The following is a 13,699-nucleotide window of genomic DNA, read 5'->3' as shown; positions in this document are numbered from 1 at the left end:
TGGTTACATGACAATTTTTGACCACTATTTACGCTGCTTAGAGCTACTTGTCAGTAGTTTCAGATAATTGTTCGTTACATTTGAAGTTTAACTGGAATTATGGAGCCATTTCTGATGATGTCTGTTTGCTCATTTTTCGTTAAATCTTTTTTTCTAAATGGGAATAAGTGGCGTTTGGAGTGCGTTTGAATCACCACGGTCTGCTCCCGTCCAATCATCACATTCGGAGGCCGTGACAGTCACCGTTATAATATAAAGGGTTTCCTTTAAAAAAAAGTAGGCTACTATAACAAAGTCTGTGATACAACTGAATATTTATAACAAACGTGAAGTCTGTGCACCACTAATAGTATACCTGCATTGTGCATATGTGCCACCAATCACCGGACAAAAATTACTTTGTGATTTCACCTGGGTGAGATAGCGCCGCTTTTAGAGCCGGGACCAGGTTATTAGTTAAGCATAAGTTACCATGGTGATCTAGCCAGGTTAAAAGAGAGCCACCTTCGTGATACAGGACAGCCTGGCTTTAGACTCAACATACCTCGCTAACCCACTGAACCTGCTTCATAGTACACCCCTCGGATGTGGGCTGTGGAGGTTTGGTGCTTCGGCAAAGCCTCGGCAGGCTGTGCAGGTCGCAGTCAGCCTCTCTCAGCCAGACGCTGCCGCGACCCGCCGAGAAAAGGAGACTCGGAAAGCACAACAACCTGCTAGCTTGACTACATCCACACAACCCGCTCTTTCTTTTTGTACCATTCCGTTTGAAAAGACCTCACTTCCTTTGGATTTGAGGCCTGGTGTTGATTTCCCAGTTAATAATACGTTTTTGTTCCTCCAATATCAAGTTAGAAAGTCTTTTCATGGGAAATCTCCACCTTCGCTGCTAGCCAAAAGTATTGCGCGCCGGTGACAACAACATCGCGAGACCTTGTGGGGGATTCAGGGCCTGTCGGGAATCCCGAAAGGCCCCGAACCCCCCAATTCCGCTGCTATTGGAGATTTGCCATACTGGTGGTGACATTTAATACAGGATGCTCCGATGTCCCATTCTTATAAATGCAGCATGAAGTACGAAACAGAAATCATCAACTGCTGGAAACTCAGAGGTAAAGAGACTCCTGTAAACTGGCAGGTTTTTGCAAGTACGCCTAATTCTATATTTCAACCCATGTATGAATCTTTAGGTGTTATATAATAAAGGCTTTTATATTAAATATTTACATATTTTTATTTTTTTTTTCAAAGATCCCCAACGCCCCCCTGTCAAAAGAATTGTTTCCAACGCCCCCCGACCTTCTTTGAACGCCCCCTGGGGGGCGGTATCGCCGCCGTTGAGAAACCCTACCATAGAGGGTTAATTAAATTTCATTTTTTTTCTTTCTTTTTTTTTTTAACTGAACAAGACAACTGGCCTGACCAGGTATATTACAGGAGTCTTCTCATATGGTTTGAATTAATTTCCCTTTAGTGACATTGCAAGCTTAGCAACACGATATAGGCGGCGCCTTTTCTTCTCCGGGCGCGAAGGAAGGAAATTGCAGCTTTTTTTCCACGGTGAAGTGGCTCTGAGGTCAAGACGACGGTTCACCTCCAAGAGACTGAGGAGAAATACCACCCAAAACCATCAAAGGGGCGATTAAAGACTCGCTGGAGGATCTTACGGAGAAGAAGTTGAACAAGTTCCGCGCCGCGCTGCTGGACCGGAGGGGGAGCCGCGCCTCAAGACTTATGCCGTGGAGGGAAAAGACTTTCTGGGCATCACAGACGCTCTAGTGTCCACATTCACCGAGTCCGGAGCGCTGCAGGTCACCAGGGAGCTGCTGACGGAGATCGGCTGCAACGAGGAGGCGAAGAAACTCGGTGAGTTTACCCAGCATGAGCGGAAACAGTCATATCAATGTCAAAAATAAAGTATCTAATATCATCTGCATTCTGGTGGTTGCGGTGAGTGTTTTCCTGTTTAAGACTTAGACTCGCACAGGAAACATACCCAGGCCAAGCCCTATTTTTCATATGTGCCTTGTTTGCAAGAAAATAATATTTAGAAAAAAAATATTTAAGGGGCATGTGGACAAATAGACAAACTTGAACTTAGACGCACATGACAACCTGTCCCATATTCATTTAAATAATAATCATGATATGAAGAATATTAAACCAGCTCTACAATAAAGCAGCAATACAGAGAGTCAGAGAATTATTCATTAATCTTTAATTTTTTCCTTTACCATTTAACTTGTTGTCTGTAACCCCCAGGACCCTCAGCTAAGCAGAAAATAAGCAGGACTGGCTTATTTTTGCAGTTACTACGCTACACGTTTTTTCTTTTGAATGAGCTTAACGCACTCAAGAGTTCTGAAATGTATCATGATCAGTATAAGTTATGGTAAAAGTACCACATTTTTAGGGCTTTACAAAACTGGCCTTTTTTAAAGAGTCCTCTAGTGTGCATCTGTATGTATGATATACAACAAGCAATTGCTTGCATGAAAGAAAATAACGTAATGAGCTGTTAATGTTACATGGATGACAGATACAGCACAATTATGCATATGTAACACTGATGTATAACATTTTGGCAGTGAAACCCCTCATATTGTCATTTTCAAAAGCAATTTAGCCTGATAAAAGCTTATCATTTCCCTCATTTGTTTTTTCTAAAGCGCTGCCTCGTTATGATTTAAAGTTGACAAGAAGGCGTTTTTGAGCTGTAATCCCAGCAGTGACCCCCTGCTTTGTTCTTCCAGGCACAACAGCATCGACCATGGAGGCAAAGAAACAAAGACAGGATGAGGAAGATGTAAGTCTATCATAATCATGAATCATAAATTTAAATGTAATATAAAACATCTGATATGGTCTGAATTAGTTGCCAGATTTTGTGTATACAGTCTTATCAATGTTATATATTGTCGTTTCACTATAAGGTTCTATTGTAAGCTGCATGCAAAATCTTCAAATCATAGAATTAGTTAAATTGTAATGTCACTGATGGATGCACACTGCATGTACTTGATGCTTCCTTTGAAGGCATATTTATGTTGTGGAAAAGGAAAAGTGTGACATTTTAATTTTTGCAGGTTCACACAATGTATTTTCTGTCATTACAAGCAGACATTACAAAATTGATCTTTTCAAGATGTTGTTTCTAACCATGTCATAAACAGTGCACATCAACACTGCTGCCTTTTAAATAATTTGTTCTGGTAGGTTTACCCCGTGGATGAGAAGTCCTTTGAGAATCGGCTGGCTTTGCTCATCATCAATCGGGATTTTGACGATCCGGACATGACGAGATATGGAGCCGAGAAAGATGAGCAGAATATGGAGCATCTTCTCAAGGAACTGGGTTACAAAGTATTTAAACACACCAACCTCAGTGGACAGGTAATATTTAACAAAGGGGGGAAAAAAATCTGTCGTTAAAGGATTCCTCTGGTTGATTTGGGTGGCATGTTGTGGTCTTGCAGGAAATTGACAAAGCCGTGAAGGAGTTCTCGCAGCTCCCAGGGCTCTCCCAGACAGACAGCGTCTTTGTGGTCATCATGTCTCATGGGAACTTGGGAGTCATCCACGGCGTCCACTGGTTGGAGAATAATCCCGATGAGTTCTGCATTGAGAATATCTACAAACACCTGAACTCTGAGAACTGTCCCGCGCTGGTGGACAAACCCAAAGTCATCATCATCCAGGCCTGCAGAGGAGGAGGAAGAGGTTAGTCCCCTCACCTTTATGTCCAAGCCCCACTTTTCCAGCAGAAACTTTCCAGGTTTAAACAGCTCTTTCTTTCTGTGTTGGTTCTCATAGTGTCAGCGGGACTTAGGATCGGTCAGTTGTTAGAAGATGCTTCCCCAGCTATCACTTTAATATCCAAATCTGTCATAATCTATGAGGTGTGCAATATGCTTGTGTAAAAAAAAAAAAAAAACATTCTGTATGTTGTGTAGCTGAAGTATGCTTTGTTGGATTTGAGCGAGTGAAGTTTTCATGCACTGTATTCAAGGTATGTTATGTATTTTTCAGACGAACATGGATCTGTGTTTATTAGCGATGGGGACAGTGCCATCATGGCCTCGGATTGTGAGCCGCAGCCCAGCCAGGCAGACGACATGGTGGAGGACGGCTTCACACCCAAAGAGAAAGACTTCATCTCCCTGCTGTCCTGCACCCCTGGTCAGTTCATAGGGGAGAGGAGAGAGGAAAAAAAAGGATTTCACTCATCAACTATTCATAAACAGTACTGAGAGGGGCTGATATCCCTCAAATGTCAGTTAATTTAGTTTCAATGTCTGTGTTCAATTCTGCAGATACTAAGTCATACAGACGGCCGCAATTTGGGTCTCTTCTCATCGAGTACATGGCTGACGAATTCAAGAAATTTTGCCATGAGGATCACATCGAGGAGCTGTTCAGGAAGGTAAGTTTTGCAATTTTAAAAGAAGAAGTGGAACTTTAACTTAACACTGAACTGTCATCACTGGAATCCAACAGGTAACATCAGAAACAACTGTGCAACTATAGGAACAGCAGGATTATACAAATGACTCAGTAATGCTGGATGATTTATCTGATGTCTCTTCGTCTAACCGACTTACTTTCATCCACACAGATCATGAAGCGCTTTGAGAAATTTCCCTGTGTCAAGAAAAGACAGATGCCAACCAAAGACCGATGCACCTTAACAAATCGGTTCTACCTCTTCCCAAGAGGTGTGTGTGTTCCCAAGTATGTGTGAGTGTGTGTGTGGGTGCTCCCCCTACCAGCGTTCACACCTGTGTGCATGAATGGCAACCTGCTGAGCCTGAGGTGTTAATGACACATTTGTTAGCAAGTGAACAACAACGACAGTAAAATACCACAAAGCTCTTCACAGCTATGCTAAACAGAAGACACCCTGAGCAATTAATCTGTAAGCAAAATCTCTTTCTTTTTGCAGAGCGCGACTCAAAGGCAGTATCCTCGGCGTCTGCTGACAGTGAGTGCTTTCCTGCTTTCTTATTAGTTAGTGAACCTTTATTTCGACAGGATAGACATATTATGAGAAAGTCCTTTTCTTACAAATATGTGTATTCATAGCAGGAAATGTGAATAATAGATAAACACACAGACACAGCAGAGAGAAACTGTTACCTCATATCAATAGTAATAATAATAGCACTGCTGATACTAATAGTAACATTAGATTAGGAATACTACATGTAATTAAAGGAGATAGTAGCTGTGAGAAATAGGATCACTAAGTAATAAACAAATCTTCATTTAAACTGTTGAATTGAAATGTGTGAAACGAGCTTCAACTTGTCCTGGAGTTTCATCCTGAACCACCTGAGGGCATTTTTGTCTAACATCATGAATACCCACTGCAGGCGGCTGTAGGAACTGCAGTGTTTTTCAATTTCACATTAAACTATTTATATCAACCTGTGTTGCCTATAGTTGGACACACAGATTCATCATAGATGTGAGCCTAGTGCAGTGTGGTATCCTTGTACTTACCACCGTTTTGTCAGCCATGTTTCCTGTATGGGGACACATAAGCAAGTACAGAGTCTAAGAACTGTTGGCTTATCCATTTATGATGGAGTTTTAATTTTCCTCCATTGTCTTGCAGCCCAGGGACCCTCAGCCGGAGCATCTGCCGTACGGACCATGTCAGGAGGTAAGTGAAGGGCATGCCTTGTGTGCAGTCCTCGCTCTATCAGGGGCTTAAAATTATCTGCAGAAAGTAAAAGGTAAACTGAGAATCTGGCTGCACTAGAGCTAACAAACACTGGCTTATTTTCACATTGATCACAACTGAATAAGCGTAATAGTGACCAGTGTAACTACTGGCACAGGGTTTCGCATCTAAACTATATGGTGAATATTTCCACAACTTACTTCATTCCAATATTGTCAGATGTATATCTGAAGAGTTTGATTCTAAAGTAAAATTTCAATCAGTTGGAGGGGAAATGATGCTTGTTCTTTCAGAGTGAATGTTGGCATCAAATACATTTATGTGTCACTCTTGCTGTTGCATGACAGTCACTCAACGTAAACCCTTTGTTTTGAAAATCCGAAGGTTGAATTTCATTGAGTAAAAGTAAAGTAAAATTGATGGTTGTACTGTAATTACATGGATTCAGATGCGTCACCAATTGGTTATTTTTCATTCTCTTTCTCCTCAGACAAGCACTTTGTGGATAAGCACCGCACTGCGCTGATCCAGAGAGTGAGCACGGTTCCATCTCTCCTGGACGAGCTGCTCGTTAGGGGGGTCATCAAACAAGAGGGTTACAACACCGTCATGGCTCAAGCTACAAGCCAGGCTATGATGAGGGAGCTCTACAAGGGGCCCCTGAATGCCTGTGGCTCCAGTGGCAAAGATATTTTCTATGAAATTCTTGAGGAATTGGAGCCATTCCTCATTTCAGACCTCAAGAAATTATGATAATGAGATTAAAAACACAGAGCGCATTTTTTAAAACTGTTTTTATATGCCATGCTGAACCCCCTTTTCCATATAGTATACTTTAATATACTGTAATTTTTCCATCATGCTGAAAAGAGCCTAGCCTTTTTATATGTTTATTAGAGAATCATGTCAGAAATTATTCACACCATCGGAAAAATTCATTCTGAACCCTCTGAACCTTTTTCATTCAGTGTATTTTAGTATACTATAATGTTTTCATCAGAATTTATTCACAAAGGGTGCAGCGGAAGTTTTCGTCCAAGGAATGACCATCATGCATGTCCGTTATTTAAACCTCGTGAATTTGCACAGATGGGCTATTGCAAATTAAAAATGTGGTTTTAATTTTTGGATTATACCAATAAACCAAAGTATTCTACCTTGACCGTTTTCTGCCTTTTTGTGATGACTTAAGCAACTATCCACCCACCAGTTGTTCTTATTAGTCACTGGTTCTTTGGTTATTACACAGCTGTGTTGAATACTCTCTGATTGGTCAATTAAAACATTCTGCAGTTTGTTATTGCACACACTCACACATGCGCACTTGATTCAGCACAGTAGCGCTTGATTCTGCCCTAACCTTAACATTAACATTAACCTTCACCTGAAGGATGATGATACACAGTGCAGCTTACATGCAGTTTGTTGCATGTGGTAAAATCATAATTAATGTTGCTATGTCAACAAACTCATACTCCAAATGATCCCAGGTTATGATTTTCACTGGTGGGAGCTGAAGAGAAAGTTTCACCATCGAGACATCTGGACCATGGGGGTCCAAACTGGTGGGGCCAAGAGGCTGCAGGTTTACATTCTAACCAAAAACTACACCGGGTGGTTTCACTGATTACCTCTCCTTCAAACAGAGAGGAGGAACCATTCAGTGAAATCATGTGGTGTAGTTTTTGGTTCCAATGAAAATAAGCAGCCTCTTCACCCTGCATGGCACACGGTTCAACACCTCTGATCCACACCGTCACCATGCAATCATCAAAATCAGTGTAAATCATATTATCATATAAATATCTCATCTGTATATTTTTAGCCTGTTATATGCTTTATATACCTTTAGCTATATATATATATATATATATATATATATATATATATATATATATATATATATATATATATATAAAATGTGTATATACTGTCTGGTTGGATGCTAACTGCATTTCGTTGCTCTGTACTTGTGACATGTGCAATGACAATAAAGTTGAATCCAATCTAATCTAATCTAATCCAATCTAATGTAGGCTACCAGGAACCAGTTCTGTTGCTGACTGGCGACGTGGTGACAAAAAACCATTACAGCCATTAACCTCTGTCCATTACTGAGCTCCAACACAGCAGAAAAAAAGTGGAGCAAAATCCTCCTATCCAGGCAACAGCAGTGAGTGACCTGGTTGACCTGCCATAGCGGAGGCTAACAGAAACCTTAAAATGTAAAAAGGATAGAAACATCACAGTAGCCCTGAAGCTTATTTATACATCGTGCCATGTGTATTTGAAATACATGTCTTGGTACTTTTTTTTTTTTTTTTTTTTTTTTTTTAAATGACAGTGTTTTTAGGAGAACTTAGATGGTGGAATTATAACCGCTGAAATCATTTATCCTTCCATTCATCATAGTGATGATCCACACAACACTAAGGGTGGGGAAGATCTGACACACTCCTAAAACAACTTTCTTTCACATGTATTTCAAATACACATGACACATTATCTAAATAACTTTGTGTCTCGGCTCGCTCAGTACACGCTCTCTCTCACTAAAACAGCCTGGTAGCTAATGCATCTAAATGACAATCAGCAAGCAAAATAATTCACAAAAAAGCTCCCTTCTTTGAGTCTTGTAACACCTCAGTCTTTTGTAAGCAGTTACTTGGTGTGTGTGTCTTGGGATTTCATGGTGGCAAAAAACAGAAAGATAAGTAGTGGAATGAGATACACACAGTAAGAGAAACAAGCGACACAACTGTGGTCGGGCGAGCTAGACTGTGAATTAATAGAGCGAATGGAAGAAGCAAAAGCAGCAAGCAGTTTGCAAAAGTTTTGAATCACCACAACCGCAAGAGGATCTTTAGGGCACAGACCCAGTAGTTTACGGGATTAGGCATGGGCAGACAGACACACACACCCACACCCACACACACACACATACACACACACACACAGGAGTAAAACTCATATCTCCCCCACACTAATAATTCAGAAATCTTCTGAGTCACACAAACACAGCAGGTAGGCTAAATATGTGCACTGAGATGATTCATACACAACAAAGTGTAATAAGACCAAATAAGTTGATGGTGTTTGACCTACTTGTGCTTCCTTGTGCAGGACATTTTCCAAATAGCAGGTTTGCTCAGACACTTTCCTGGAAACAATAGTACAAGATTAATACACATTAATGCATGAGTGATGTTACAGAAATGTCACATCCTTATGCTAGCATTCCCCTACACAATTTAATCCTGTTTTACCTCCTATTATTTTTAAAAGCCCATGCCCTATGCCTGGTTTTGGGGGCGAGAGCTGTTTGGCAGCCTGGACGGTGGCAATACGTCCCGCTGTGTCTCACTGCACATGAACACAGCTGCGTGATGTGACTCCCCCTGATTCTGTTTTATTATAATTTTGTTTTATTTTTTAGGTTGTTTTGGGATTAGTTTAATATTATGGAGCTTCTAAATATACATAAAAAAGGGAAAAAACAACACAGGAGCAGTAGGAGGGGAGGTGGAGGAGGAGGAGGAGGAGGAGGAAGCTGCTGAAGGGTGTGGTTTAGGAACATTAGGAACATTAGGATAATGTTAGGAACTTTATCCAAGTCCCAGTCCCAGATTTTCGCTGCAGCATTCAAGAGGCAGAGTCACTTGGTAAGTTATCTCAATCATATCAATGCTATAATTAATATCAGAAGAATATCAATCACTGAATCTGCTTGCATGGGCGCTCAGTTTGTTAACACAGGCTATATAGAGGCATAGAAAAAAGTTTAAAACAACTGAAGGTAGAAAACAGGATTTTTACTTTAATTTTTAAAACTGTGCAAATAACTCCCCCTTGTTTATTCAATTCAATTCAATTCAATTCTATTTATTTATATAGCACAGAATCACAAATTTCAAATTTGCCTCAAAGGGCTTTAGAGGAAATACAACATCCGCTGTCCTTGGACCCTCACGTTGGATGAGGAACAACTCCCTAAAAAAACACTTTAACATGGAGAAAAATAGGAAGAATCCATGTAACTTTGTGAAAACTGTCTAACTGACCAAGAAAGAACGGAGGGAAGGAGGAAAAAAATTTAGTTGAAAAATCTGCATTTGCATATTTGTTGCTTTCATTTTTGAACCTGTGCCAGTAGCTCTCACACTGACTGGCCTGTGTAAAAAGGCAAAAGGCCCTTAGTGACACTTTTGCTGTCAAGTCAATAGTACTTTCTTAAACAAAAGCAGTGCAGTGCTTCCTGATTAGGCTAAAAGTACCGGAAGTTTATAATCAAATTCCTGGGCATTGTGTCTGTTTGTGTTGCAGTCATAGACCCAGGGGCAGTATCCTCAACAACACTTGTGTTTGCAGTCAGGGGCGCCATATATGGGGGAAAAGTTAGGACAATTCCAAGGGCCCTTGCCTGACAGGGGCCCCAAAAAATAGGTAAAAACTAATATAAAATTATTAAACCATCATCAAGTAAATACATATATTTTTTTTTTTTCATGGGGACCAAAATTCCTGGCAGCGTCCCTCTTTACAGTGAGTGAGTTTCCTGTTTTCTCCATAATCTCTTCCGGCATGGAACATACCAAGCGAAAGCCCTCTTCTGCAAATGTACCTGGTTTACAGGAAAACAGCAAGTTTACAATGATAACGATAAGCAGAGACTCGTCAACAAGCCGGATAACTTACCTGTAGTTGTGATAATAGTTAATTTAAATAAAAAACACCCTTAACATGACTATTAATGTTACATTAAAAAAATATAATGGTAACAATAGATGCAATGATAACAGGTAACAGCCACAAGAAGCAGGAACACTTAACAAAAAATAAGTCCTTATTTCAATGCTTCTTTATCGCTTAAGGTTTGGTGTGGGATCAAAGTTTGAGCAGTCAGATTGGAGTGAAATCAGTTTATTTGCACTTGGAGTTTACAGCTGAGCCACCGGCAGACACTGTGATCCGCTGTGATAAGGCACCACTTATAGGCTATTGTCTGAGATTATGTTGTTTTCCATCATAAATCCACGCTTAGTTTTGTTTGGTATCCTTGTACTTGAGATTGTCATTCACAAAGGAAGCTGCTGGCTGCACTTCCAGCACGGGAACACAGAAGTAACCATGGAGTCTCAAGAGCTAGGCCTAAACTTTTATGATGTCATTTTAATTTTCATCCATAGTCTTGCAGTCCCGGGACCCGCAGCTGGAGCATCTGGTGCATAAGGACCATGTCGGGAGGTTAGTGAAGGAACTGGGAGTGATAATGACTCTCTCACTCTATCAGTGGCTTCAAATTATCTAATCTGACAATGCAGCAGCACACACGCAACTTTTCTCTTGGTTTGATTTTTATTGTGGACAAAAAGACAGACATGTTGAAGTATATCTGAAGAGTTTTTCACGATTAAAAAAGACCCATTTTAGTGAGCAAACAGGGGATCTTAAAAGGTCAATAGCAGATAGTTGGAGTGGTAGCCTATTTGTCTTCTGAGAGCTGGGAACCTATAAAGACTGATTTGAGATGCAGCTCAGCACTGTGTGTCAGGTTATTATCGTCATGAATGTGTAATAAACATTGTTTTTTTTTGTTTGTTTGTTTGTTGTTTTTTTTGGTAGGCGTCTCTTTACGCATTTCCTTTAACATTTAAGGAGTAGGACATTATGATACGTGATTGCGATGGCCACTCACAAGCTCGTCTATGTGCACCAAGGACACCAAGACCTTGAGGAACATCATAGCAAAATGCATGCTTTGATTTGATATCAAAAACGTTTGAAATTTGGAGATTTCTGTAAGAATTGCATTTTTTGGCAAGCATTCTGTTTTGCTCCGTAAGGAACCCCTGAGGAGTCATCTTACAGTCTTTGCTTTGGAAATCAGAGGATTGAATCGACCAAGCACAAATATGGATGTGTAAAATTGTTTTTTTTTTTTTTTTGCATTGACAAATCATCATACTGATATTACATTAATGTCATTGGTTATTTTCCATTCCCTTTCTCCTCAGACAGGCACTTTGTGGATAAGTACCGCGACGCGCTGATCCAGAAAGTGAGCCTGGTGGAACCTGTCATGGGCGAGCTGCTCAACAGGTTTGTCATCGACCAGGAGAGCTACAACAGGGTCATGGCTCAGCGCACCAACCAGGAGAAGATGAAGGAGCTCTACGCGGGGCCCCTGAATGCTTGCGGCCCCGATGAAAAAGATACGTTCTACCATATTCTTAATCAACTGGAGCCATATCTCATTTTAGAACTCAAGAGTACCAAATAATCAGATTAAAAACACGCACACACAGTACCAGAGTCCAACATATATATATATATATATATATATATATATACTATACTTATACGTATACTATAATTTTCCCATAAGAAATTATTCACAAAGGGTGCAGTGGGATTTTTCTTTCAAGGAATGACTATCATGCATGTCCCTTATTTAATCCTCATGAGTTTACCCAAAAAAATTTCATTTACTCTAAGGTGCTGATTAAGTATTTTATCACTTTTTTCTGTTACATTGTGATATTACTTTTGGTGGGTCTGTATGAAAAAATATGAATGAATAAATGAATAAACCACATTTAAAGGAAAATATGAAGCCCCTTTTCAGTTTACAAATGGTAGCATGTGTGTGTGACAGGAGTAATCCCACCAGACAGGTTCTGGCTGCTTCATGGGTATTTCATGGGTGCTCTTTTGCTCAGCACAAGCACAAAGGTTTCAATCAGGGATGATTCATTTTTTGGCCTCTGATAAACAGAGCTGACATACTTCAGAAATCTGAGTCACACATCCAAACGTCTTCATTTAGATGGTACCAAAACAACAAAGGGTTGTAAGACGTTTTTTTTCCGATTGCACAGTAATTTTCTGGTAAAACCACTAAATGGAATTCCAGCACAGACACTATTATTTGTAGGCTACCACAGTGATTGCCCAGATTATACAGAGAGGATCTAAGGACATCTTTTCTAATGAATGCAACAGCTGTGCACAGCCTGTTGTTTTGCATGACATGTTCATAATAATCTAATCGGACTGGCAAAAAGGTGCATGAACGTTTGTTTTATTATGTTTCCTGTGTTTCATCCCCCAGACGCTGCAGGAACGCGTGCAAACACTTTAAAATAAATTCATGAACACACAGCCATTCCTAGACTTCTTCTCTCATGATGAAAACAGCAGCGCCACTTCACTTATGGTTTTACTTTTGGCTCAGGATTTCTTCGCTCCTTTGTAGGACAGGCCGTGGGGCTGGAACTACATTACCCAACAGCCATTGCGAGCAGTGGTGGACAGTAACGGAGTAAATTTACTTGAGTACTGTACTTAAGTACAGTCTCTGAGGATTTGTACTTTACCTGAGTATTAGATTTCTTTGATACTTATTACTCTTACTCGAATACATTTCCAAGACAAATATTTTTACTCTTACTCGAGTAAATTTCTAGGAAGGCTGAAAAGTACTCATTACTTTAAGGTCGGCTGTGTTTTTTTTCTAAAATACTGTTGGACACAAGCTGTGTTTATCAAAGAGGGAAACCTATCACAGTACACATTCTCCACTGGGATCTACATAAAAGCGGAAATATGTCATCCCCTACTCATATAAGGATAACACCAAAGTAACCACACTCTTTTGAATCCCAACAACTCAAAACAAGACCGCGACAATGGCGGCAGCAGGAGAAGAAAGAGATGAATCCGCTGGCTACGAGTCTCAGTCTTATGATCCTGTTATGATCTTGTTTATTTTATTTGTTTTTATAGGTGTTTCTGCAGGCTTTGTATAACATTGTGGTTCTACACGCAAGCACATTAGTGCAGGTGGTTTCAAAGAGTTAATTCTCTGAAACAAGAGTTACAAGGTCCTATAAATTGAAAAAATTACAGTAATTCATTGATGTGAAAAATAAGAAATTTACTCTTACTCTTACTTTTACTTTAAGTAAATTTAAAAGCATGTACCCTTGGATACTTAAGAACCTTTAAAAGCAAGTA

At 40.1% G+C, this 13,699-nt stretch overlaps 1 protein-coding gene and 1 pseudogene across 1 annotated transcript; both read left to right on the top strand.

Annotated features, from left to right (window-relative positions):
- Positions 1-1,066: 1,066 nt before the first annotated feature.
- Positions 1,067-6,789, top strand: LOC115373691 (caspase-4-like; annotated as a pseudogene).
- A 2,500-nt stretch (positions 6,790-9,289) lies between these two features.
- LOC115373285 (NACHT, LRR and PYD domains-containing protein 1b allele 3-like) lies at positions 9,290-12,083 on the top strand. The gene is made up of 3 exons (XM_030071588.1): positions 9,290-9,345; positions 10,870-10,927; positions 11,698-12,083. Exons 2-3 carry the CDS (start codon positions 10,918-10,920, stop codon positions 11,961-11,963), a joined length of 276 nt encoding a protein of 91 aa, XP_029927448.1. The 5' UTR covers positions 9,290-9,345; positions 10,870-10,917; the 3' UTR covers positions 11,964-12,083.
- The last annotated feature ends 1,616 nt before the right edge of the window (positions 12,084-13,699 follow it).

This window comes from Myripristis murdjan, chromosome 16, assembly GCF_902150065.1.
Source record: "Myripristis murdjan chromosome 16, fMyrMur1.1, whole genome shotgun sequence".
NCBI classification, from domain to species: domain Eukaryota; kingdom Metazoa; phylum Chordata; class Actinopteri; order Holocentriformes; family Holocentridae; genus Myripristis; species Myripristis murdjan.
The sequence above is the reverse complement of the archived record's forward strand: the minus strand, read 5'-3'. Positions and strand labels throughout refer to the sequence as shown.